General features: G+C 37.1%; 2 protein-coding genes across 3 annotated transcripts; one reads left to right on the top strand and one right to left on the bottom strand.

The window, feature by feature from the left end:
* Window positions 1-1,944: 1,944 nt before the first annotated feature.
* Window positions 1,945-16,414, top strand: LOC148277273 (uncharacterized). 2 transcript variants are annotated; one of them, XR_015823538.1, is made up of 3 exons: window positions 11,810-12,238; window positions 12,564-12,760; window positions 13,021-16,414. XR_015823538.1 is itself a non-coding variant. In XM_088233106.1 (2 exons), the coding sequence occupies exon 1, from the start codon at window positions 2,184-2,186 to the stop codon at window positions 2,895-2,897; it is 714 nt and encodes a 237-aa protein (XP_088089232.1). In that variant the 5' UTR covers window positions 1,945-2,183; the 3' UTR covers window positions 2,898-12,760; window positions 13,021-16,414. The 2 variants fall into 2 exon arrangements, 1 of the variants encoding a protein (XP_088089232.1); XM_088233106.1 differs by having other exon boundaries at window positions 1,945-12,760.
* LOC148277272 (GPN-loop GTPase 3) lies at window positions 15,991-26,509 on the bottom strand. Its single transcript, XM_088233105.1, has 5 exons — window positions 26,293-26,509; window positions 26,011-26,207; window positions 21,922-22,136; window positions 19,933-20,038; window positions 15,991-19,035 (listed from the first exon to the last, which is right to left on the bottom strand). The coding sequence occupies exons 1-5, from the start codon at window positions 26,335-26,337 to the stop codon at window positions 18,768-18,770; spliced, it is 831 nt and encodes a 276-aa protein (XP_088089231.1). The 5' UTR covers window positions 26,338-26,509; the 3' UTR covers window positions 15,991-18,767.

Genomic DNA, 26,509 nt, shown 5'->3' with positions numbered 1-26,509 from the left:
AATTTTTAATGCCTGCATTTTAAAAAATCACTTCCCCACTGCCTGGAAACGCCCCACCGTTCTAGCCTTCCCCAAACCCGGAAAAATACACACCAACCCCGCCAACTACCGACCAATAAGCCTCCTCAACTCCCTCAGCAAACTTCTTGAAAAAGTCCTCCACATCCGACTATCAGTTTTTCACAACTCCCATGACACCCTCCCAGAAGAACAGTTTGGCTTCCGACCATACCACTCCACTACCCATCAGCTCACCCGCCTAGTCGAGCACATTAGCATTCAATTCAATTTAAAGCTGAATATGGCGAACTCTGCCAAAAACCGGATTTGGATGAAGTCTTTTAAAACTTCAAAACCATTTTTTATATAAATTGAAATTGTCAAGTCCTGAAAGAAATTTGATAGAAAGAAGAACGGTTTTACAATCAGATAGCGGGGAATGGTTGGAAAAGCGTAGAAATTTACTCACTGCGTCGTGGTTTGGTAAAGTTTGTAAAAGAAGAATAGGAATTAGTTGTTCAGGGTTAGTTAAAAGTATGCTACGAGTATATAGTAAATTGCTAAGTAATATTTTTTCTATTTAATACGGTCAGGATAATGAACTGACCGCATTAAACCAATTAAGCCTTCAAGAAAATGTCGTGTACTAGTCGTCGTGTCGTGTATTAACTAGTCGTGTATTTAATATAATAAACTCTTGTGTGGTAAATTTACAAAGTGTTTTATTTTAAATAAATTCAAAATGTCTTTCCACAAAGTAAATGCTGAAACAATAAATAATATAATTGTGGCCAGTACGGCAAAAAAAGCAAACCAGTATAAAAAAACGAACTATCAAATACAGATTGATTTCGCTTAATATATACTTTAACCAAATGTGCTTAAAAAACAACGTTATTCCTAAATATGTCAGTGTTAAAATTATAAAGAAAAGTGATGTGGCTAGAAAAACTTTAAAATGTGGTTAAAAGAAGAACTTGAGTCAATGTTTTCCATTCGTGATAATATAAAAACAATCTCAAAATGCCTCCATTGTGAGTTAGTTCATGTGCTACACCCAAGAGAATGGGATATATTAGGCGATAAAGTCAGACATATTGCTAGCATTGAAGCATTCAATTGTAAATCAACGTAAAAATTCTTATACAAAAGATATGTCTACATGTCACACATTCATGATCGGTTAATTAATTTATCCAAACATGTGTTCTCTGTTGACGAAACAAATCTCCTGAATAAAGGACTTAAATATAACTTTAAAAACACCAGTTAAAAATCTCTTATCCAACTAGCAGTGGATACGGATGCTGCCCTAACTGAAGAATCGCCACCTGTCAAACATCGCTGTGCAGACCTCTTGAAGAACACCACATCCAAGAAGTATAGCACGGGAAATCGTGAAAATGTTTTAGTTAACAGCATTAAAAAGTCTCTTAATGATAACCATCTAATTTTTACTAAATCAGATAAAGGCAATAGCATTGTTATTTTAGATAAAATTGATTATTTGAATAAATGTAAAGAATTCCTTAGTAACGAAAATGTTGAAATCTTAAAAAGTAACCCCACATCTAAGTTTCAAGCCAAAATAAAAGAAGTAATTAAACAGTGCTCAACCATCATTGGTAATAGTGGGTATTTCCTTGTTAATAAGAATCCTCAAGCACCTAGAATGTACGGACTTCCCAAAATCCATAAGGACAAAATACCAATTAGGCCAGTGGTATCGTATGTAAGCGCACCAAATTTTAAATTATGTAAAAAAACTCAATGATTTAATAAATATTTAAAAAATATTCAAACCCAAACACAGTATTAAAAATACTTAAGATTTTGCAAACAAAGTCAAAGATTTGTATATCCCATATAATGCCAAAATAGTTTCCTTTGATATTGTAAATTTGTTTACTAATCATCAAAGTTACGATCGATTTGTACGAGCAAAGCTCATGTACGTAAATCATGATCGTGTTCATCAAGGTTAACAAACCGCATTCCTGCGCGTCCGCCGACCCCCCGCCGCCGCCGCTGTGGGGCAGAAATTAGTCTTGAATTTCTTCTCTCAGTTTACAGCGCCTAATGTATCGCGGAACACTTATTGTATCGATAACCTGTTTAGCAAAGTCATAAGGTTATCTCACGGAATGTTGTTTATTACTTTAATGTATTTTCTTGCTTTATAAATGCTGGAATCGCCATTCATCCAACAATGTCTGACGAATCTCCGCCAAGTGACGTCTACTGGTCTGAAAGTGAAAATGACGACGCAATTATTGATGAGCGACTCAGAGGAACTTTTGCTGGCTGTGGACCAGATGAACATGCCTCCACCAGCCGAGGAAATGGATACGCAGCAATTCTGCGACGAAACGATTCAGAATGCGAAGATAACAGTGAAACGAGTTGTGAAAGCGAAGAAGAATTGCCCAGAGGAACTTCCCGAGAATGCATCGGAGGATTCGTTTCTGGGACAACTGGAGTTAATGTGGACGGGCACTTTATTTGTGTCCGTCCTAAAGATACTAATGCTGGCCGAAAAGTCGTCCATGAAGAAGTTGGATTTGTCATCGAAGAGGAGTTTCACGAAGCTGATCACCGTGTGGAAGAAGTTATACAAAGAGATAGTCCACACGGTGAAAATGAAATCCTCATTAAACAACTTCTCGTGGACGGCTTTTACAAAAAAGCTCCGCGCAACCGAGTTTTACATGATATTGTACCATACCACTATGTCCCAGGCGGTGAGGGATATTTTTCAGCGTTCACTCCTGGATATAGACAAACATACGGAGGTACAATCTTCATCGTCGCCAACCACGGAAATGACCACTACCATCATCCACGATTGCCAGTGTTCGACAAGGAAAAGGATGCCCTCGCAGAATTGTCTGGGCTAGAGACTTCTCATTCGAGCACGGGAAAGTCTCACAGAGTATTTCCAAAGTAGTGGACGGAAAATCTGTTACTTGGAAATCGCCGGGCGAGTCTGGGCACAAGGTAATCAAGTTGGAGGTATACCCATTTTCAAAAGTGTGCAACGTGGACAGGAAGATGTGGTGGAAGTTAGCCGATACAAGGATGACGTTTCTATGTTCCTCAATTGCGGACCCGAAGGACATGATGGTGCAAAAACTGGTCCAGGAAGCGGCAAAATCAATCTCCCAAACTCCGGGCATCACAAAGGAAACAAAGGAGACGAACTCCTGGACTGGTTACAGCAATATCCAACAGCGCCCCTTCTAGGGGTCTTCAATTTGAGGGAATGGCTAACTTCCAAGTGGCGTTATACACCTCGTAGTTCTAATTTTATTAAAAGTGTATTATTAATATTGCAAAGACACTATTGTGAAATGACATTCCAAGATTATGTTAGTTTATATTCAAAGGCAAGGTGTTTGTATTTTAATTCTCCCAACGGGGACGTGTCCAATTATTATTATGATTTGCGCACCTCTTTTATGGTAGCTCAGGAATTGCTTAAATTCCAATTTAATAATGATAAAATCTCAATCAAAAACTTTTTATATACTTTATACTGTGTGTGTGAAAAGAAAATACCGAAAAGGAATTGTTTATTTATACACTCTCCGCCAAATGCCGGAAAAAATTATTTTATGGACGCCATTATTCATTTTTATTTAAATTTCGGCCAAATGGGTAATTTCAATAAATATTGTAGTTTTCCTTTAATGGAAACGGTTAATAGACGTATCATATTATGGAATGAACCGCAATGCGAACCTACGGGTTTCGAAACCGTTAAAATGTTATTTGGTGGCGATACGATGAATGTTAAAGTTAAATATTTAGATGATGCCATCGTGAACAGAACGCCTGTAATTGTTCTTAGTAACAATGACATTTTTCCAAAGGATATTGCCTTTCGTACGCGTATGTTTACGTACGAATGGCAACCTTGCAGCAAATTAAAATGCTGTGATAAAAAATTATTACCCACCGTATATATTGACTTGTTAAAATATTATAAGGTTATTAATGAAAACAACATTGATTATGTATAAATTTTTAACACTCGATGTCATCCATAAAAGATTCTATTTCTGATGTGCTCCCGTCCATCGGGGTCCCTTGTACATCTCGCTTCCTTTTAGAGGATCTCGTGTTGGCCGATGGATAGCTGCCGAAGTCATTGAGTTTTTGAGAGTCGTCTGGGTGCTCTTCTCTTCTGTTCGGACTGCTATAATCTTCAGGGACACTCCTTTCTTCATTTTGGTCCAAGTCAACGAATGTTTGTCCAGTTGTATAACCAACAGATCGTTGCTGTCCATAAACAACACTGTTCGGTTCGTGAGATAAAACACCGCATTCCCAAGACACTAATGATGTTTGAAAGTTTTCTTGAGATGTAGACGGATTAATTTCCGGAACGGCCATTAATCCCAAATGTACTCGAGGTCGTGCCGTACATGTTGCATTCAGTAATGGTTTTCTAGGATTAAATATATAAGGCATTTCCAATGTAGTCAGATATTGAGTTGGAAATGCATCCGACAAGCGCATATTGGAATTATTGAAAATTGTAGTCGGACCATTTAAATAAGATTCTCTGGCAAGACCGGATTTATTCATCATCACACATGTTCGTTTATTCACAAAATGACTATTATTAAACGACATTCCTTGCGTATGATAGCTCACTTCAGAACCTAATACGTGCATTTTAGGAGGACAAATATAACCATTAGAAATGGAATGTTCGTAGTTGACAACTTCGCGGCCCAATGCACTATTTAATAAAAAATCTTCCGTATAATTCTGTAACATGTGTGGTCCTAATTCGTCATTCGTAGTGTATTTTAAACACCAATATACACCATTATGCCTAGGGACACCCATACTAGTATTAGGAATATCTGTATACATTTTACTTATGATGGGTCCCATTGTTTGTTCAATAGTAACAGTAGGTATCATCGGTTTTGCTGTTTCTAAAGTATAATTCAAATTTAATCCATATGTTCTGTTATTAATACCGATTGCTTTGTGCGCTATTAGCATATGCTCCGTATTTGCATTACCAGTTATAGTTTCTCCGACTCCAAACGATGTACGGCAACCAATAGGTTTCGCTTTAAACGAGCAATGTATAGCTTTAGAACCTCGAGGTAATGCACTCCACTCTGATTGTGTCATATAAGAAGGCAAAAAATCCACAAACATATTGCACAGTGACGTAGCTATAACTTTATCGGGTTTTTCAGGTGTGTGTGTGGCTGTTCCTATTTCTTTTATAGCAAATCCATACGTGTTCCAAATTCTGGATTTTCTAAATTTGTATATCTGCGGCTTGGGTTGAATGCTCCTCGAAATCCATATAGGCGACACAGCTCCCACTTGATTTGAACTATTTCCACCACTCTTTGAAGTTGATCCAGGATTAGGGGCCAGTTCGCCAGGCGGACCAGCGTTGTTAAGATCAATATCCATACCGAGATCTCCAAGATCAGGTAAGGAAGCGAAACTGGTATCTGCGTCGGGATTGTTGGCTTCGGCGGCGTATAAGTTGTTGTCAAAATTGTTGGATTCGTCGTGATAGGAGACGGCAGGGTCACGTGAAGATCCAGGTTGAGGTTCAGGATCGGTACTTTCATTAGACGTTTTTAGTTGTTTTTTCTTACTATGTTGACGACGTATCTCAGCGGCGGGACCGAATGAATTGAGACCAAGTTCCCGGAATGGATGTACCTTGTTTATGTGCTTTCCAAGCAGCGCTTAACGCTTGTTGGATTGTTCCATATGATTCCTGTCCGGCGTGCGGTCGCTTTGACATATTTGGATATACTGGCGAACCCAACACCTTTTCCAATGAATGTTTCATAGTCAAACCGACGACGCCGCTTATGTTACCAAAATTTGGATGAGCTAAAACATCCTTTCCGAAATTTTTAATAGCAGTCTCATCACTATCAAAGATATCCTGTTCATTTTCGGCAAATTCATACTGAGCATCGTGAATTGCTGCTATCCAATCTGCATCATTAACAGGATCTCCTTTATCCAGAACGTTGCCTGGACCTGAATATTTATATCCAGGCAAAGTTAAATCCCACGTGACGCCACTGCGAATTACACGTCTGTAAACTGAGACTAATTTCTGCCCCACAGCGGCGGCGGCGGGGGGTCGGCGCACGCGCAGGAATGCGGTTTGTTAACCTTGATGAACATGATCATGATTTACGTACATGAGCTTTGCTCGTACAAATCGATCGTTCATCAAGGTTAATCAAAGGTACGGACTTCCCAAAATCCATAAGGACAAAATACAAATCTCCTGAATAAAGGACTTAAATATAACTTTAAAAACACCAGTTAAAAATCTCTTATCCAACTAGCAGTGGATACGGATGCTGCCCTAACTGAAGAATCGCCACCTGTCAAACATCGCTGTGCAGACCTCTTGAAGAACACCACATCCAAGAAGTATGGCACGGGAAATCGTGAAAATGTTTTAGTTAACAGCATTAAAAAGTCTCTTAATGATAACCATCTAATTTTTACTAAATCAGATAAAGGCAATAGCATTGTTATTTTAGATAAAATTGATTATTTGAATAAATGTAAAGAATTCCTTAGTAACGAAAATGTTGAAATCTTAAAAAGTAACCCCACATCTAAGTTTCAAGCCAAAATAAAAGAAGTAATTAAACAGTGCTCAACCATCATTGGTAATAGTGGGAATTTCCTTGTTAATAAGAATCCTCAAGCACCTAGAATGTACGGACTTCCCAAAATCCATAAGGACAAAATACCAATTAGGCCAGTGGTATCGTATGTAAGCGCACCAAATTTTAAATTATGTAAAAAACTCAATGATTTAATAAATATTAAAAAAATATTCAAACCCAAACACAGTATTAAAAATACTTAAGATTTTGCAAACAAAGTCAAAGATTTGTATATCCCATATAATGCCAAAATAGTTTCCTTCGATATTGTAAATTTGTTTACTAATGTTCCTGTAGATGATGCTAAAAATGTTTTTGTAGAGCTAATACGTGTTGATATTGCTCCTGAAAAAAGTTCTGTTATTTTCTTTACTAGAAAACATTAAGTACCGATAACGCAGTTTACCGTTGACTCAGTATCGATTCCGATCTCGAGTACCACTAAGTTTTTGGGCATGATTATCGACAGGAAACTCTCATGGAAAGCTCATATTGACTATGTAATTACAAAATGCGAGAAAAGTCTAAACCCTCTACGAGCTATATCCAGAGTGTGGTGGGGATCGCACCCTTCAACAATGAAAATATTTTATAACAACTTTATTCGAAGCATATTAGATTATGGGAGCTTTTTACTGGATCCTCTCCCTAAATATTTAAGTCTAAAACTAGAACGAGTCCGATAAACGCCAAGTACACATGCTTGCAACACTTCACGATTAATCTATGGCGTCATCGGGGAAAACCAATAGGACAACAGGAGAACCTATTATTTTAAAACCTCAATGTGTATTAGATTACAATAAAAACATGGGGCTGGTTGACAAAGCAGACATGATGCTTAGCAACTTGAATTGCATGAGAAAATCAGTTAAGTGGTATAGAAAAGTTGCTTTTCATATTATCGACCTTTATTTGTTAAATGCACACATAAACAATAAAATTTAAAAAAAATAGCTTGGCCGATTTTCAATTGGCAGTAATTGAACAATTAGTGAAAAAATATCACAAAGTTGTACCCCATATTTTCCACCCTACAACATCAAGCGATAACCCACTTCGAGCATCCTCGTCAATAACGAATAAACATATACTCGTTAAAATTCTTCCCACAGAAAAAGTGCCTGTGCCACTTCTAAACTAAAACCGAAAATGAGAAAACGAACGAAATTTGTGTGTGCTGAGTGTAATGTGCCGCTGTGCGTTGACAAATGTTTTCAAATTTATCAAGACAAAAAAAAAAAAACTGATTTCTCCGACAGTTATAATAGAAAACATTTAGTTTATGTATTTTTAAGTGTTTTATTTTTAATCTAAGACCTTTTCAAGCGTAGTCTGCTGCGGTACCCGCGCATGGCTCTGTATGCGGTGCGTATTATAATATACTATATGCACGCATCTACTTATGTAGTCTAGCTATGGCGACGCTGGCCTTGTATGGGAGATTATTTTCGATGATTTATCGAGTTTTAGTAACATTTGAGGTGTTTATTTACATTTAGAAACGTACTTCAGAATCTTTGTGATGATTTCATTAACACAAGATGTTAAAATATGAGCGTTATTATTGTTTAAAGTCATAAATAAGATTAGGCAAAAGGACTGCCGCGTGAGAACGTAGCAAGGGATATTTTTGTCGCGTCAAATAGGTTAAAATACATTTTCTAATTGCACAGATTATTGTAATTCAATTTTACCCCTCCACCTCAATATAATTATGACTGAATGCCATTTAATTGAATTTTTAATCATTATTAATTTTATTTTAATAATTTTACTTCATAATTTTTTCTACTCTATCGAGGCTGTCAAGGTATTTTTTCCAATTTAAATAGTTTTTCTATTTCACGGCGAGTACCAAGTTCAAGAACCATAAGATGATACACACATTCACGTTAAAATACGAACGAGCGATATTGAATAGTTTCGGTCCAAAGGCGTATCATTTTATCGGCGCAGTATTCATGTATTAGTATGTCAAAAATATGAGAGAACAAGGGTAATAATTTTAATTTTATCATTTTTCTGACACCTACGTGATTCATGTGTCATGCGTTAGGCGGCATTATAACGGCGGATTGATAATGAAGCTACCTAGCGCTAGATGGCAGCACAAATACAAAAAAGATTTATTTTTCCAAATTGCGATCTGTCAAACGGCAGCTGTTAAAATGTCACCCAAATTCATCGATTAGTTTATTTGTTGTAGTCGTTTGAAGTAAACAACTTTTGTGTTTCTTGAAAAATGGAAAAAAGCGAATTTCGTACAGTGATTAAACACTATTATTTGAAAGGGAAAACAGCGAAAGAGACAAAAGAAAAGCTCGATAAACATTACGGTGAGTCTGCTCCGTCAGATTACATGGTCAAATATTGGATTGCTGAATTTAAACGCGGCCGAACGAGCACTGCAACAATACCATCAACAGGAAGGCCAAAAGAGGTGGTTACTGAAGAAATTATCTAGAAAATCCTCGATATAGTTATGAATGATTGCCGAGTGAAGTTGCGTGAGATTGTCGAAATGGTAAACATCTCATATGAACGTGTGTTCAAAATTTTGCATGAACAGCATTAGAAATGAAAGAAATTAGTGAAATACACTTTGAATTGGTTGATAATCCACCTTATAGCCCAGATTTATCTCCTAGTGACTTTTTCCTGTTTCCAAACTTGGCTCGCTTGAAAAAGATTCAGCTCAAACGAAGAAGTGATAACCGAAAATAACGCGTATTTTGAGAGGTTCCCGAAATCGAATTATTCAGATGGCATAAAAAAGTTGGAATATCGTCTCACTAAGTGCGTCGAAGTAAAAGGAGACTATGTTGAGAGATAAATGGTTTTTGAGGAAAAAAATGTTTCAATCCGCCCTCGTACAATGCCTAAAACATGGAACACATGGAGATTGTAGGATATTCTTCAAGCTACATTTAGTAGTCGACTACTCCCTGTGCGTCACTCGTCTGTAGAATCACTACCTACTCTATCGGTACATCCTACTTCAAATAAAGTTTTTCTGCTTTACGAAGAGTGCTGTGCGCTAGAACCATAAGACGATACAGACGCTTTCATGTTGAAAACACACCTAAAAACCGGCAGGAAGGGGAGAATCGCCGGACCTAGATTTGCTTTCATACAGCATTTAGCTTCAGCGGAGCCACCCACCCGGATGCATCTCTGAACGTACTGTTAATTTTCTCCCCAACTCAGCACGGGACTATGGTCCCGTGGAGTCGGGACTTGCGAGGGGACCTTCAAAAGTAATCTACCTAGCTATGATAGATACGTAGTGCGGGGTCGAGCAGTCTTGTCGTGTCAGGCCACTTCAGTCGCGCGTAAGCTCTTGGAGTAATCGGTCGCTGAGTGCATCGAGGTGCGGTAAAAATGGCTAAAACGAGTTTAAAGCATCGTGCCGTAATCGATTTTTTAGAAAAAGGGAGAGAATGGACCAAAGCTAATAAATGAGCGTATGATCGCAGCATACGGTTACTCTTCACCTTCTTATTACAGAGTAAAATATTAGGCTAAGCAGTTTAAGTGGGGTCGAGAGTCCGTCGAAGATGGCCCGCGCAGTGGAAGGCCGGTTGAAGCAACATCGCCCGAAATAGTGGCAAAAATAGAAAGAATTGTGCTGCAAGACCGACGCTCAAAAGCTCCTCAATTAGCTCATGAATGTGGGGTTTCAGAATTATCAGTTCTAAGAATCTTACATGAACATTTAGGGATGACTAAGGTCAACGCGAGGTGGGTTCTGAGAATGCTGACGCCTTTCCAGAAGGAACAACGGGTTCCGTTTTAAAAAAAAGAAACTTCACTCAATTTGAGGAAGGCGGCCGAGCTTTTTCGTCGCAAATAGTGACGGGTGATGAAACCTGGATTCACCATTGGGATCCGGAAACAAAACAAGAGCCAATGCAGTGGAAACATAAGGGTTCTCCGCCGCCCAAGAAATTTCGGACTCAACCGTCCGCCGGGAAGATTATGGCGACCATATTCTGGGATAATGAAGGTTTGCTATTGATTGATTATCTTCCCCACAAGGAGACGATCACAGGGGCCTACTACGCTGGTGTTTTGAAAAAACTGAAGGCGCGAATACTGGAGAAGCGACGGAGGAAGTCTTGACGCGGGGTGCTCTTTCTTCGTCACAATGCCCCCGTGCACAAGTCCCGCATTGCTCGGGCTGCTACGACTGAATTGGGGTTTATATGATTAAGTCACCCCCCCCTGCAGTCCAGACCTGGCCCCCTGTGATTTTTATCTCTTTCGACACTTGAAAAAAGACCTAAGGGGATGGAGATTTTTGGGGGATGAAGGCAGGTGCGCAGTTTCGACGTTTTTTTAAGACCAGGAGTTGAAATTGTTTCCGAAGGTATGAACGCGCTCCCTGCGAAGTGGAGTAAATGTATTGCTCTAGGAGATTACATCGAAAAACAATAAAAAAAATCCGTAAGTCTGTTTCTTCACACCTAGGTATATTACTTTTGAATCTCCCTCGTATATCTCAAGAAATGTACTGCAAATAAATTAAACAAAAATTTCTAGGCCATAAAGTTTTTCTTCTTTATGAAGAGTGCTGTGCGCTAGAACCATAAGACGATACAGACGCTTTCATGCTAAAAACACACCTAAAGACCCGCAAGGAGAAAATTGTCGTACCTAAATTTGTTTTAATACAGCATTTAGCTTCAGTGGAGTCACCCACTCGGATGCATCTCCGAACGTACTGTTAATTTTCTTCCCAACTCAGCACAGAACTACGGTCCCGTGGAGCCGGGACTTATATCTCAAGAAATGTACCGCAATAAAGTACTGCAAACAAATTAAACAAAAATTTCTAGGCCATAAAGTTTTTCTTCTTTATGAAGAGTGCTGTGCGCTAGAACCATAAGACGATACAGACGCTTTCATGCTAAAAACACACCTAAAGACCCGCAAGGAGAAAATTGTAGTACCTAAATTTGTTTTCATACAGCATATAGCTTCAATGGAGCCACCCACCCGGATACATCTCTGAACGCAATAAAATCGCCGCTTGTCGGAGAAAAGCGCCGAGATATTCGAGTGCCTCTGACGGATGTTTAGTGGTTCAAGCGGTGCCACTTCCAGTGCATCTAATAACAAAGGAAGCGAAGCCCGATGGGCTCCATGCATATGTTAGAAAAGATGAAAGTAATTGATGATCCTGGAAGAAAATTAAAAACTATTTATTTATTTTCAAGTCTAATTTTATTTTTTAGCCGTTTTTAATTAAAATTTTCGTTTTAAATATTGATTTCTGGCGAATGGATTTCGAACGCATCGTGATTGGTTGTCGTGTTTGTGACGTCATTTATCTTGTTCGACAACGCTGTCATTCATTTCCGCTGGTGTTTTTGGTGGCGACGGTTTGTTTAACGCTTTATTCGCAATTTTAACGAAATGACGGAAGATAATTTTATTAAAGGACAATCGGATAACATTCCTCATGTAAATGAATCCATGTTAATGTTGTTTTTTTCCGAAAATACAAACTTTTGCAGCGCCGAAATGAGGGGAGTGAAAGTTGACAGGTGAGTTTCAAAAATGTTTAACTATAATATATTACTTAAAACTGTCACCTTTCTTTGATATTGAGTTTTTAATATGTTAAAGACGTATTTTATATTCAGCAGTGATACAACTTATCGCCAGAAATGGTGTAAATATACTTGGATACTATTTTTTCCATACATAACCTCCTTTGTTCTGTCATGAGTATTTTAATGGACTTAATTAGTTCTTAATAAACACTTTAGAATTAAAATACTGACTGTTTTATGTCTGATTAATTATTGTCTTAAAAACTGTAACCAAGCACAGAAGGGACAAAATTGTAAATACACTATTTATTTGCAGGTCTTCGAGAGCTGAATATGCGGACAACGCTATTGGATATGTCCAGATCAAAAGAAATAAAAATGTGTGCACTGTAAAATGCCGGGTTACACCAGAGCATAAAATTCGGAAGAAGGCATACTCAGTTATCAGCGTCATTGATGAGGCAAATAATAAAATAATATCGTGCCAATGTGAAGACTGTGCGGCTTCTCAAGGTAAGCATGGTAGTAGACGCATTATTGTCGATGAATAGTTGACATCGGAAGCGTCTTATTTATTTAAAAAAAAGAAAAAAACGTACTGCATTGCATGTTCTTTTTGTATAAATTTGCAGAAGGAAGAAAAATTTTATTGTTAAATTAATCGCGTCGCACATATTTTTTTAATCTGTCAAATTATTAGTGTGTATTGAGCAAGTGCTAGATAGGACGATGTCATGTTTATAAATAACTGTAAAATAACATTTATATTACAGGAGGATGCAAACACTCAGTAGCATTTATATATTGGCTATATCGACGCAGCATTGAGCCCAGCCCTACTTCAGTAGCCTGTTATTGGAAGCGTCCGATAATGGCAGGTATCGGCACCACGATTCCTTTCGTTATGGCCAAGGAATTTGGAAACCACGAGGATTTGCCATCAGGAGATGGCTCGTTTTTGGCAGCTGTAGTCGATGCCAGCAACCAGTTGGGTGATGGTACTTCAAGACGAATGCGTCTTTTTACCCAACATACTGATGTAGATAGGTTATCTTTGCATGTTTTAATGTGTCAATTTCAAAAAGAACAAAGTAATTTTCTCCCAAAAGATTTTTTAAAATATTGTCAGGGTCAAATGAAGATGCCTATCTGCAGAGCTGCTGAACGCTTAACTGTTGAGCAAAACGATATACCTTTGTGGCATAGACTGCGTTTTGCTCGAATCACTGCTTCCAACGCTTATGCTGTGTCAAGGTGCCAGACAAGTGATGGTTCTCTCTGTGAGAAATTGTTGGGAGCCAAGTTGAAAGCAACTGCGGCGTTATTACGCGGCAGGTCCTTAGAGTCCTTAGTTTTAAAAGAAATGCAAAGAAAACTAAATGTAAAGTTTAGAAAGTGTGGCATTTTTTTGTCTCCTGAATACCCCATATTTGGAGCATCTCCAGATGCGCTGTACGAAGAGTATATTGTTGAGGTGAAATGCCCTGTATCTGATGCCACTTTTCAAACATATTTTACAGACGGAAATCCCTCTGAAAAGTATATGGCTCAGGTCCAGCTAGAAATGTTTTTTTCTAACAAAATAAAAGCTCTGTACTGTGTAGCACATCCTGATTTCGAGGAATCTAAGAATGTTACACATTTGTATATAAATATAAATAAGGAGTATTGCTTAGATTTAATTGAAAAGTGTACAGTGTTTTGGAATTTAGCAATTTATAATAAACTCAAATAAATTCATGTTTTTTTATTACTTACTTATTCTGTTTTATACTTTATAAATACATATTGTTGATTTTGATAGTTGCATTACCTTCGTAGCCTTGTTAACGAACCTAATTTACCTCTTTAGTCTTAGATTCACCATTTCCTCTATTCTTGAAAGGGTTTTTTTTATTTATTTGTTTTATTCTGTATAGTACTTTGTTTTTTTTTTCTACTTGGATTTTTAAAAAATATAATTGTTGATATATTTAGTATAATAATTGCACGTTGATATTTTAGTTACAATTATGTGTTGATATGTTTAGTGATAGATTTTGTTTTGATATATTTAGTTATAAGTTTAAACTTGCTTTGTTTCTTGGTTGTAAATATTTTTTATCCAAAAAAATGTTATATATTATTCAAGTCCCAAATTGAGTTGTTTGTAACTCCTGGGAATATAATACATTACTGTATTATAATTATGAATAAATAAAAAATATATATATTGTACACACAAATGGCCATATTGTTTTTATTTACAGCACTTGCACGTTGTAATACGTCAAGTGCACACGAACACACATTTCCTTCTATAAATACTCCATTCCATGCTTCTTTAACTCTGTTGAGATATAAAAAACATTTGTTTGTTTTGTTAAGCATTTATTTACAAGTTGAGGGTAATATTAGGTTAACAAAACTTTTAATGTTCAAATAATCTTTACATTTATATTGTAAAATAGTGATGGCCAAAAAAAATAAAGAAATAGAAACCGGTTTAGCATAGTCATTGATGATTTTTAAAAAGATTACTGAGAATGCAGAAGGAATCAAGTGCTGGAGATACCGTTTTGTAAATCAACACTAGGACAGAGTCGTGCAAATGTCCTTGCCCTTAAACTGTATAAATCATACTTTTTAGACACAAGAGAAAATGGTAATTTAAGCCTCTCTTCTACTAATGATTCCTTTATAAATTAGGTCAAAAATATAAATGTCAATGTTTTCTTTTCCCGATAAACTTTTAATTTTCTCTTGTATTTTTTCCTAATTTAATTATCAACTTTCATTTAATATTTTTTTGTTCTATTTCTTGTTTTCAGATTCTCTACTCTTACTCAAATTAAAAATTAAAAAAAACAACTTGAATGTAACATAAAATTATTACTCATGTTTTATTTTCTTTTAAATATATTTACATATTATGCATCTACACTTATTGTGCCTCTACACTTATTGTGCCTATGTGGGATTTTTTAGTTTTCATGTAAAGCTGTAAAGTTACAAATATATTATGTAATAAAAAATGTACTAAATGTAAACGAAAAAATTGTAAATAAAAAAATGCTTAAGTCAGTATTAAGTAATTATTGTTATTTTCATAGTTATTAAATTTTAACCAGTGGCTCCTGAAGGTTTATTAACCCACAAGCAATATTAATAATATAATCTAAGAGGCCAACATAATTAATATCGATGCATGCGTGCATTGCCAACATTTTAAATTCCCTTATCCGACTGATTGCACGTTCAACGTTGATTCGTAACGCAGCCACCCTTTTAGCCTCCTTGACCTTGTCACAAGATAGAGGAATGTCCGCGCTCACACTTGGTGGACGAATTAACTTGCATTGTTTTAACTCGAGTAAATGAGCAATGTTTTTAAAACCTCGGTCTGCCATCACATCCATACCAGGTTTCAAATTATCTAAAAATCTGCAAACCTCGAAAATCTTTGTGTCACTGGTTCGTCCACCATATCCTTTTGAAATAAAATTGATGTGTCCGCACGGTGTACAAGAGACAAGGTATTTGATGGTATTGCATTTTTTGTAATCTGACCATGTCGTGGCTTGTCTAATGGGGTTTGAAGGCTTATCGATTTGTATTTCCAAACAATCAATGATAGCTTGGACTTTACTGTATCTTGCAATAAAGGGCAAAGGCAAATGAAGCCGAACGGTATATTGGTCTGGCCAAAATATTAGCTCCTGCAGACAGATCGCTACTAGCTTTACCGTCTTCCTGAAGATCCTGCTTACAGTTGGTTCTGACAATCCAAATTGCATTCCAAGAATTGCATTTGATTCATCCAATCTGATTTTTTTAAATGTTATTAAAATATTCAGGCGCGAGTCACATACTTTTTTGCACAGAAGTGTTAAAATATATGCCATATCATCTGGTATGCCAAGACAAAGTCGATAATTTCTTTCAATACCCATTACAGTAGCCTGTCGTAAAATAACATTATATTTTTGAATTTCAAAAGCATCAGCATTATCGTCAGAAGTATCGTCATGAGGTACAAAGTCCTGGTCATCGGAAGTACTTTTCCATTCTAGTATTTCATCATCATTATCTGGCATAACTGAATCATAGCTTATGGTAAGATCTTTAGGTGTAGGAAAAATAATAGGAGATGTAGCTCTTGTCACCGTTAGAAACGTGGCGTCAGTTGATGTTCCCTTGCTGCGAACAATGACTTTATTTGACCTTAAACTTGCTTGAGTCATTTTACTAGCTTTTTCAACTGTGGGGGATGAAGAAGCGAATTCGAGTTCAACTGCCTCCGTTGCAACATTTATAGATGAAGATGTACAGGGTTGTTCTTCCTCCGGAACTTCAGACGTCATTGTTCTTTCAAGAGTTCCTAAATGGCTTCTTCTGTGTCCCGTTTGTCGTAAAAATTTGATGTTTTTCTTTTGACACTCGAAAATGTGTGGAACAACATTTTTTTTTAAGGACACCCTTCCTCCCATAAGCTTGAATCTGGTAAAATTATCAGCATCTTCTTCAAGCTGTGAAAATAACATTTAACATAATTAGAATACTTACATCACGAAATGGCTAACCATCAAAATAAGTTTATGCTTTTATTACAATATATTGTATTTATTTGACAAATAATATTTAATATGTACATATAATGTATTATCAATCAATAAATAGAAGTATAGAATGTGTAAAATATAAATTTGAACTTACGTTGAAATGATCCTCGCAACAGTAAATTCCGGATTTACAGCTGATTTTGTCAAACTGTCTCTTCATCGCCACAAACCATTTTTTTCTCAGTTTAGCATCTCGTGGAATAGTGACAAACTTCTTTCCCGGTGTTGTATGTGTCGTATTAACACATCTAGGAACTGAACAGTATTTGTACCCAGCCATCGTTCGATAATTGCAACACAATAAGCTTTAATGTTAATATCACGGCAATTAAAATAAAAACAACTCGACTAAACTCAACAACTCGCAAGCAATTAGTTCTGTTTTGACAGATACAGATTCGTACACGCGATAAATGACGTCACACAACAAAAATCGGCAAAAGTTGCCGTTTTAGCGCGAAATCAAATTTTTTAAATTTAAAACCGTAGTACTTTGCTTAAAAGTAAAAAAAAAAAAAAAAAAAGCGCACTCGTGTTTCTCTTTTTTTCCCCTCTTTTTTTTGAGATAAAAAAAAAAAATTCTGCATGGAGCCCATTGGCAATTGAATATATTGCATCATCTGTAAAAATTCAAAAGACGCCATTATACAAATTACGACAAATCCATTTGTGCTCATAAATTGGAGGTTCGTAAGTTTTTTTTAATTTGTCGGGACATTTTTAGTCTTTGTCAAAAATAACGGAGTTAATACAGGTAAGTACTCGCAATTAATAAATTTAATCAATTTCAACACGTAATATATTGTCAAAATATTAGTCAGATTGATTTGAGGTCTTTTTTCCTCGATCTAGATCTGGCACATTTTGAGTATGTCAGTCGGTGTTGATTATATTTCAACACTAAATTCGTTTCTAATTTATATTAATTATTAATTTATATATATACATACATTATCAAAGGGAACTCGGGATACACATTTGATGCATCTTAATCATGCTATAAAGGTTCCCAAAGATTGCCATATTGAAGCCAATTGAATGACAAGACGATGCATTAATTGATTGTTTAGTATTCCCAAAGACATACGGGCGGCCGTCGGCTTTTGTACTTTCTACTTTAGCGTAATTCACTATTTCAGACATTTAAATAAATTATGTTTTTTTACAGATTTTTATCAATAATGCAAACATTCTTCGCTTCCATGCAGGTGCTCCCTCGGTTAACTAGTGATAACTATGTTAAGATAATATGTTATGAGGAAAATAACGAATCAGGTCATTAAGGAAACTGACTGATACTTGTGGGCTGAAATAAAAAATGAAAGGTTCCTGTAAACAATTATGCCCGCAAATGATGAATTTTGAAGAAACTCTGGAAACTATGATGATTTTGATATCATTAAAAGAATTCCCTTAAGCAACAATACCGCTGAAAGACGCATTGATGAAATGAGTTCTGATATTGAAAGCTTCTTGTGTAATAAGTCACTGCCAAAGCAACAGATGGCAATATACGCCCCAATCTCCTAAATACTTTTTTTAAATATATTTTTGAACATACTCAAAATATTGGTCCTTCGCACCGGATATTATTGTCGAGTACATCGATCGTCCAGTTCATTACTCAGAAAAGTTCAGTAAAAAAACAATTTGAGTCTAGTTCTCTCTAATCTTAATCAGTACTTGAATAGCCCTTTTCCAGATTTTTATCTGATTCTGGTTCCATTTTATACACAGAACTGGGCATGGAAAGAGTCAAGGACAATGTTGATATATATTTTTCCATTATCTTAAAAGTATTATGAATTTCATAAGAAATTCAAAAGTATTATGAAATTTGAAGACGCACTATGAACAACAAACTGGAAAATCGACATACTTTTGCGTAAAGAAATATCACATAAACAATTCACCAAACTTTAATTATCTTCGTCTTCTGGGTCGGGCTCCTCGAAGTCTTTGGTTTTGACATCACTATCTTCTCCGTACTGAATTATATTGTCTATGGTGACCAGCAGGTCCGTTATACTCTCCTCGTCGCGTATATTCAGCGGGTAGAATCTCACCAGGCTGAAGTCTTCGATGAGCCTTCCGATGGCTTCCGTGAGGTTCCTGTGTTTCTCGTACCACTTGGTGTTTCTCTGCTCCATGTCGGCCAGCAGACTGTGGGGATCCGGCTCCAGGAACCTGCGGAAGTCATTTTACTCAGTCATCGTGTCGCATACAATGAAACAGAATCACAACTCAAAGTAAACGAGACAAACATCGACAGTGTGGTAAATTGACCTATATTGCAACAGAGATAAAAAATATTCACGAGAAGGGTTACAGAAGCCTAGGCATTTACAGGGCTTATGACCTGTTACCATCTGGTTTGAGCGATCACACCATTCATTATAATATTTGGATACATGTCATTTTAGTTACCCGTTAAGCTAGAGTTTTCGGTGGGTCTTATAAAAGAATAATCAAAGTGGCAAGCTAGCAAATGGTGACGCTTGCATACTATTTTCAATCCTGTCCACAATGTCTTAATTAGTACATTTTTCTAAGAAAATTTTAACCCAGAAGCAAGAAGTTTTACCTATAGTCCTTAAAATATAGCATGATTAGAATGACAGTTGTCAGAAAAACTGACGACATAACTTTGTAGTAACGTCTAAGGAGTTGATTTTTATTGACACGAAAAATCATTCTCCTGATTTTTCTCAAGCCTGGGTGCTCTGTGATGTAATTCACCACTGTAATTAGGCCTCCTGGCCTGTTGTGGTGCAAAAAAATGTAAAGACACTGACTTTTATCCAAATTCCATGGCCACCAACCCCTCCTCCGATGAATTTATGAATTTCGAAGATGCAAAAGAATTCTGTGGCCACTACCGATCTGTTTGAGTGACCATAGGGTAACATTTCAAAATATCATATTCATAAATAATAAATGTCTGAAAAACACAATAAGCATCTTTAAAATTACAACTAAAATATGAAAATGGCAGCAATAAATGTTCATAAAGCAAAGTGTAAAATTACAACCTAAAAACACAAAAATGGAGGGAATAAATAATTGCAAGAGGGGAAGAATTACCTGTCCATTTGATTTTTCGCAGATTTACTAAGCAGGTCCATTTTAGTTAAAATATTGACATGTGGCAACTCCAGGTTTACCATAACACTAAGGGCAGCCATGGTTCCTGTAAACAAAGACAATAATTACAGTACGTCACTACCATTTCATTCCAATCAACGGCTCGCCGGGCTCGAGGTCCTGCCTAATCTCTTAAGCTCTTTAATATCATAATCATAGTGTACCCTTCGCACCTGGTGGTGCATAGGGCCCAGACCAAATGCGGCGTATATTGATATTATATATTGCAATGTACGATAGAGGCACAAATGTCGAGATCCGTGAGCCGTGTAAGGCCGAGACATGTAGTATCCACAGAATCAAGAAAGGGGTGCTGCGTTGGTTTGGACATGTAGAGCGAAAGAACGGCTAAAAGGATCTACGATGCGAATGTTGATGGATGCAGAAAAAGAGGAAGACCGAGAAAGACATGGCACAATCGAGTCCATAAAATACTTAAAGATGTACATGTCAACAGTAGGAATAATCGGCGTGCGGGCATGAGAAGACGTATGAATGTAGAGGAAGTGAGGTCTGTACGCGAAAATAGAGTGATATGGCGTTCTATCCTCTCTGTCTACCTCTACAAGAAACGGCGTGATGGTTCGTTGTTGTTGTAGTTGTAATAGTGAGCGCGTTCGCCTACCATGCGAGAGGTCTCGGGCTCAATTCCGGACACGGTTGATATGAAATAGTCATGTAAAAGGGTGTTTTCCCACCAGAATATTTCGTAGTCACGAGACTGGTACCGGAAGCGTTAGACTGATCATCTCACCCTTATGTAACAAAAATGATCGAGATACGCCGCAATTGGCGTACCACTTCAGTGCCCCATGCACCATTAGGTGCGGAAAGGGAATGATGATGATTGACATCTAGGCTTGGGAAACAGCCCTTTGATAGTGTTCTCAACAGGATTTACTGACCGAATGAAGTTTCCGTTTCGGCCAAAAGCTGACCGAAACTTCGACTCGGCTAAAACTTGAGGTTGGGATGTGTCGGATTACTTTCCGCAGAACTCGGGTGCACTGTGTGGCCGTGACCGGGCCGCGTGACCTGTGACGTTTCGTTTGTTTCGGCTTTCGGCAGTGAGTTTTGTTATTGTCAAGTTAAATTTATGACTTTTAACAACAACAAACCATAACGCCATTTCTCCGTAGGAGTAGGCAGAGATGATAGAATGCCATATCACTCTATCTTTTTTTTATTATTTTTTTTAAATTTATTTTTTTTGTTTTTTTACAATAAACATAATAATAAAACAGAGTATTAAAATAATAAAGCATAATTACATATCAATGAAATACATATTAATAGAAAAATAGTAAACAAAAAAATCTATACATGCATACAGACCTCGCTTCCGCTACATTCATACATCTTCTCATGCACGCATGCCGATTATTCCTACTTTTGACATGTCCATCTTCAAGTATTTAATGGACTCGATCGTTCCATGTCTTTCTCAGTCTTCCTAGTTTTCTGCATCCATCGACATTCGCATCTTAGGTTCTTTTAGCTGTTCTTTCGCTGTCCATTCGCTCTACGTGTCCAAACCAACGCAGCACACCTTTCTTGATTCTGCCGATAATGCATGTCTCAGCCTTACACAGTTCGCAGAATTTGGCCTTTAACTTATTTAAATAACTGTAAATCTCGTTTCGGGCGGTTATTACCAGGATTCGAACCCGGAATCTTCCGTATGCGAGTCAAGCACCTTAGCCATAACACCTCGGAGGCGCCCATTTCATGTCCAACCTGCCAGGAATCAAACCCGAGACATAGAAAATTGAAGACTAATGCATCAACCACTACACAATGAGGCGAACTTGTATCTACTTGATTTCCTTATTCAGGTGTTTTACCCGAGAGCAACCAGAGAGAGTGGAAAACACCCATCCAGGATTCCGGTTTCCTTTCTCGCAAGAACCGTATTATTTATATAATTACCAGAGAGAAATTTAGCCCCGTCGACCATGAACTGCGAGTCGATGAGGAACACGGCGGCCAGCCTGAAGTTCCACCGCTGCAGCAGCTCCACCAGCCTCCTCACCACGGTCAGGTGCGTGTACAGCTCCACCTGTCCCGGACAGTCAAACAGGATGTAGTCATCGTCCCCGTCTCCCAACTTCTCCTCTAGCCACTCGGGATTTTCCAGCAGGGTCCTGACAGACAATTAAAAGATATTAATAATGTTCGAAGCACTAAATTTGTGGACATCGCCACATTCAAATCTAATTGCTGGACATTTTTATGTAGATTTGAAAACGTACAGAGAAAACAACAAAAATTTCAAAATTTAAAAAAAATATATGCAGTCGAACTTGGTTGTAACGATCATGGAAATAGCGAGATCTCGGATATAATGAGGAAACATAGTTGACATTTTAGTTGGTGGTTTTCTCTATACATTTGTTCTCTTTTATTACGAGCTTCTTCTCGGACATACGAAGAAAAATATTGTTATACACGACACCTCGCCGTGCATACAGTTGAACTGTAGATAGGGGTGATTCTGCAGCTGCTATTTGACCGGCTATCTCGGGTGAGATAACTTTTCAGGCTGAGTCTGCGGCGATATTCTTCAAAGGGGCAGGCGGCGACATCGAAGGCGGAGAGGGCGTAGATTCAATAAAAACGCAGAGTCTCGATTAATACACACTTTTATTCATAAAATCACAGGGGTTTTATTAACAAATTTGTACCGTGCCACGGTCGGGCACGGTACGAGACAGCATACATAGGCCGCAAGGGAGAGCGAGAAGGGGTCGGACTTTCCCGGCTTATATCGTAGCACGCTCTCATACTTATGAGGTCCGATAATTCCCTCGGGATATGTTTCACATATGAAACGGGTATGTAGGCCTCTTCCCCGTATCATAATTAATGTACAAATGATACAGGGAACGATCCTACATACTGATAAAAAGGGTGACACAAGTTTCAATGGGATTGGACAGGGTCTGATTCCCCGCCATCCGATACAAATATGTGGCTAGGGTCTCGATATTCCAACTTCTGCCCCTGCGAGTGACATAATTTACCGTCTTTATTTAAGGGGCAGCTTGTTAGATTACAAATCGAGACTCCTAGCCGAAAAAAGGCGCGAAAACCCCACATATAAATAATACTCTAAAACACTGGCATCGTACACTCTCGTCCGAGCGCCATTCGTCGCCCTGGCGGCCACTCGGGAAGCTTCGGTCGCGGCCGGGGGTTCGACCGCCTCTCCGTGGTCATTTCAACTATTTTTCCCGTGCTGTTACCATCTTCGCCTGGGAGCCCGCAAAAGGGCCGCTCGGCTTCGTGTCGATGTTTAATGCTCGGCGCTTGTTCGCCGCTTTGCATGTCCCTTTGCCGCACGCGCGGCGATGTCCGATACAATTGTCAACAGTTGAAAAAAAACTCTTCAATTGTTTAAAAAGATCGTTTTCAAAATAAGAATCTACGTAATAAAATCTAAATCGAAGACAAACTTATTATCGATGCCGCTGGGATCTGTGAACGTTTATGACACTATGTTAGTGTCAAAGTACCTAATTGGTGTTTTCGCAAGAGCATTGACAGAGTATCACACATATGGTTGAAATTGCGTGTAAAAAATCCAAGATTTGTGAACTTAGTAAGCACAGGATCGGCACCTCATTAAAATTTACAACTTCTTTTGCCAATCATTTAATAGAAAATAAACATTCCTTTGAATTAAAAAATAATTAATATTGCACCTAAAGGCCATAAACTTGACACATTAGAAATTCTCAAAATTAATAGATTAAAAAATAAACCGACGTAGAATTACTTGATGAACGGATAACACACAACAAACGTGCATTCTCAATTACTTTACCCATTGTAATATATTTTTACTAATGACTTTTTACCCTTTGTTTTTCAGAAATCATAATTTACAAAAATCACACTCACGAAGGATGGGACACTAAAAATAAAATAAAATACTTAAACTCATTAAAATAGCATTATATCAACTCGTTAGTTAACCTGAAGAAAAAATTTTGATAATGATCCTTAAGATAAAAATAACTTTATTTAATTTACTTTCATATAACTTTGAATTATTTATCCTTACCTGTGTTTTGTATAAATACATTGAACTCCTTAATAAAGATACCAGTCTCGAAGATGCCGCGAAAGCGATGAAACCGGTCACTGGACATTCCAAATTTTTCACTCGTCTTTTATTTATATAATAAAAGACTTCTTTTAAAGTTTATTTTATTTACAATATTTTGAGTTTGTCCAAATTTTTGTAGACAAGGACTGGATTCAACTCCCTGGGGAGCTGTTAACATTAGCATATTACAACAGAGATGAAGAACATTTAAGAGAAGGTGAAATAGAAGTCTAGGCATCTACAGGGCTTATGACCTCAACAGATGAAAAAATTAAAGGAATATAAATATAAAGGAATATAATAAATATTATCTCCACCAGCAAGCTACAGAAATTGGCTTGGTGGGATTTTAGTTTTAGTAAATTATGTAAGGCTGAGACAAGCATTATCGACAAAATCAAGAACGGAGCTCTGCGCTGGTTTGGACATGTAGAACGAATGGACAGCGAAAGAACGGCTGAGAATATTTATAGTGCGAATGTTGATGGATGCAGAAATAGAGGAAGATCGAGAAAGACCAAATCCAACAAATACTTGAAGATGGACATGTCAAAAGTCGGAATAATCAGCGGGCGTGCATGAGAAGATGTATGAATGTAGAGGAAGCGAGATCTGTATGCAAAGATAGTGTTGTGGCGTTCAATCCTCTCTGCCTACCCTTACGGAGAAACGGCGTGATGGTTTGTTGTTGTAAATAATATGATAATTAAAATTTTAAAACTGTAAAAATGTATAATTATATACACATAAGATGTCTGAGTAATAATAATTTTTCAGAATTCGCAAATCATCTTATATCCGAAAACCATGAATTTAATCAAGAAACGTGTGTAGAAATTTTGCATGTCAATCAAAATGGTTTTCGTTTCGATAATTTAGAACGATTAGAAATTAGTAAAGCCATTAATCAAAAACTTCAAATAATAAATAATCAGTTAAATTTAACTTCGAGTCCTCTTTTAAAACTATTCCCGTTATGATTTATTTTATCTTCTTTCTCTCTCTTTCTTTCAATTTTCTGTCTCTTCCATACAATATTTTATTATATAAATAGCAACGCATGTAATTATAAGTTAGTTAAATTCCTGACGATGAGGTAGTAACCTCGAAACCGGTCGAAGTGTAATTAAAAAAAATTAAGTGGTTTATACAAATTTATAAACAAATAAGTGAAAAATGTTTTTACTATACATACCACAAAGTGAAAAATGTTTTTGATAACAATAATATAATTATATTATTTAAAAATATATTTTCCCTCTCTGTTGCAACAAATTTAAATGTGAACAACTCCCTAGGGAAAAAATCCAGCCAGTCTGCAAGCATTTGGACATAGTCAAAACATTGTTACAAAGAAGTTGTAAATTGTAATGAGGTGCCAAGCCTGTGCTTACTATGTTCACAAAGCTTGGATTTTTTACACGCAATTTCAACCATATCGAGCCATAATCGGCAGAATGTGCTGACGAGAAAACCACAAACTAAAATGTCAACTAATGTTTCCTCATTATATCCGAGATCTAGCTATTTCCGTGATCGTTATAATCAAGCTCGACTGTATGAGATAGGTACTTACTTGCATATTATACAAGTTACTAACATGAACACGAGTAAAAATGCAAAAAAAAGAAGAGAAAAAAATTAGTACACTCGCTAGAACGCCCCAGTAGCAAATTAAACAAGCCACAAAAAAAGGGAGAAGAAAAAAACTGTTACTCTTACCAAAAACAAATTATTGTTATCTGGCTTAATATTTAAAATAAAAACACAGGCCAACTAATATGGTGGGGGGGGAAAAAAACATACTTTATAATTTCATTTCTAATTACGCCATTTTATAATGTGTGCATCTTTTGAGGTTACGGTGTTAATCATTGGTAAGGGAAGAAAAATGTAAAAATACATACTCCATGCAAAACACGAGTCCTCCATTGGGTCCGAACTGTAGTTCTTCGTCTTCCATCGCGTCATCTAAATGAATCAACTCTCTTATATCTACAATGGGATCGTAATCAAAATGTTCCGCGGCCGGGTCGAGATTCACCACTTCGATAGTTCTGTTGCAGTCTGCTCCGTGTTTGACGATTGTCGAGCAGTATGTCGACTGAAAAACAGATAGACTATAAACATCATTACTGTTTAAATAAACTGAGAACACAGATTACAAAAGACTTTATCGATTTTTTTACCTTTCCGCTGCCCGCTGGCCCCATGATGAGTTGTGCGTAGCGCATTTTGAAAACTCAAACTTAATATTTTCAGATCTGATTATTCAATTACATTTTGTCATTTTATGAGAAAAACAGCATACACGGATATTAGTTAAAACCACTGGAACATCGCCACCACCGGAAAATGGACGCAAGTAAAATGAACGCGGGAAAACGAACACGACCCACAGGCGCA

This window comes from Micrasema longulum, unplaced genomic scaffold (genome assembly GCF_059751315.1).
Source record: "Micrasema longulum isolate JH-2025_06_02 unplaced genomic scaffold, ASM5975131v1 h1tg001057l, whole genome shotgun sequence".
Lineage (NCBI taxonomy): Eukaryota > Metazoa > Arthropoda > Insecta > Trichoptera > Brachycentridae > Micrasema > Micrasema longulum.
The sequence above is the reverse complement of the archived record's forward strand: the minus strand, read 5'-3'. Positions and strand labels throughout refer to the sequence as shown.

Bases quoted from the DNA above. Each gene is read 5' to 3' on its own strand.
- LOC148277273 (XM_088233106.1), top strand. From the start codon at position 2,184: ATGCTGGAATCGCCATTCATCCAACAATGTCTGACGAATCTCCGCCAA.
- LOC148277272 (XM_088233105.1), bottom strand. From the start codon at position 26,337: ATGCGCTACGCACAACTCATCATGGGGCCAGCGGGCAGCGGAAAG. The intron at 26,208-26,292 runs GTAAAAAAATCG...TCTGTTTTTCAG, and splicing joins GGCCAGCGGGCAGCGGAAAG to TCGACATACTGCTCGACAAT. The intron at 20,039-21,921 runs GTAATTATATAA...CTTTGTTTACAG, and splicing joins CGGGGCTAAATTTCTCTCTG to GAACCATGGCTGCCCTTAGT.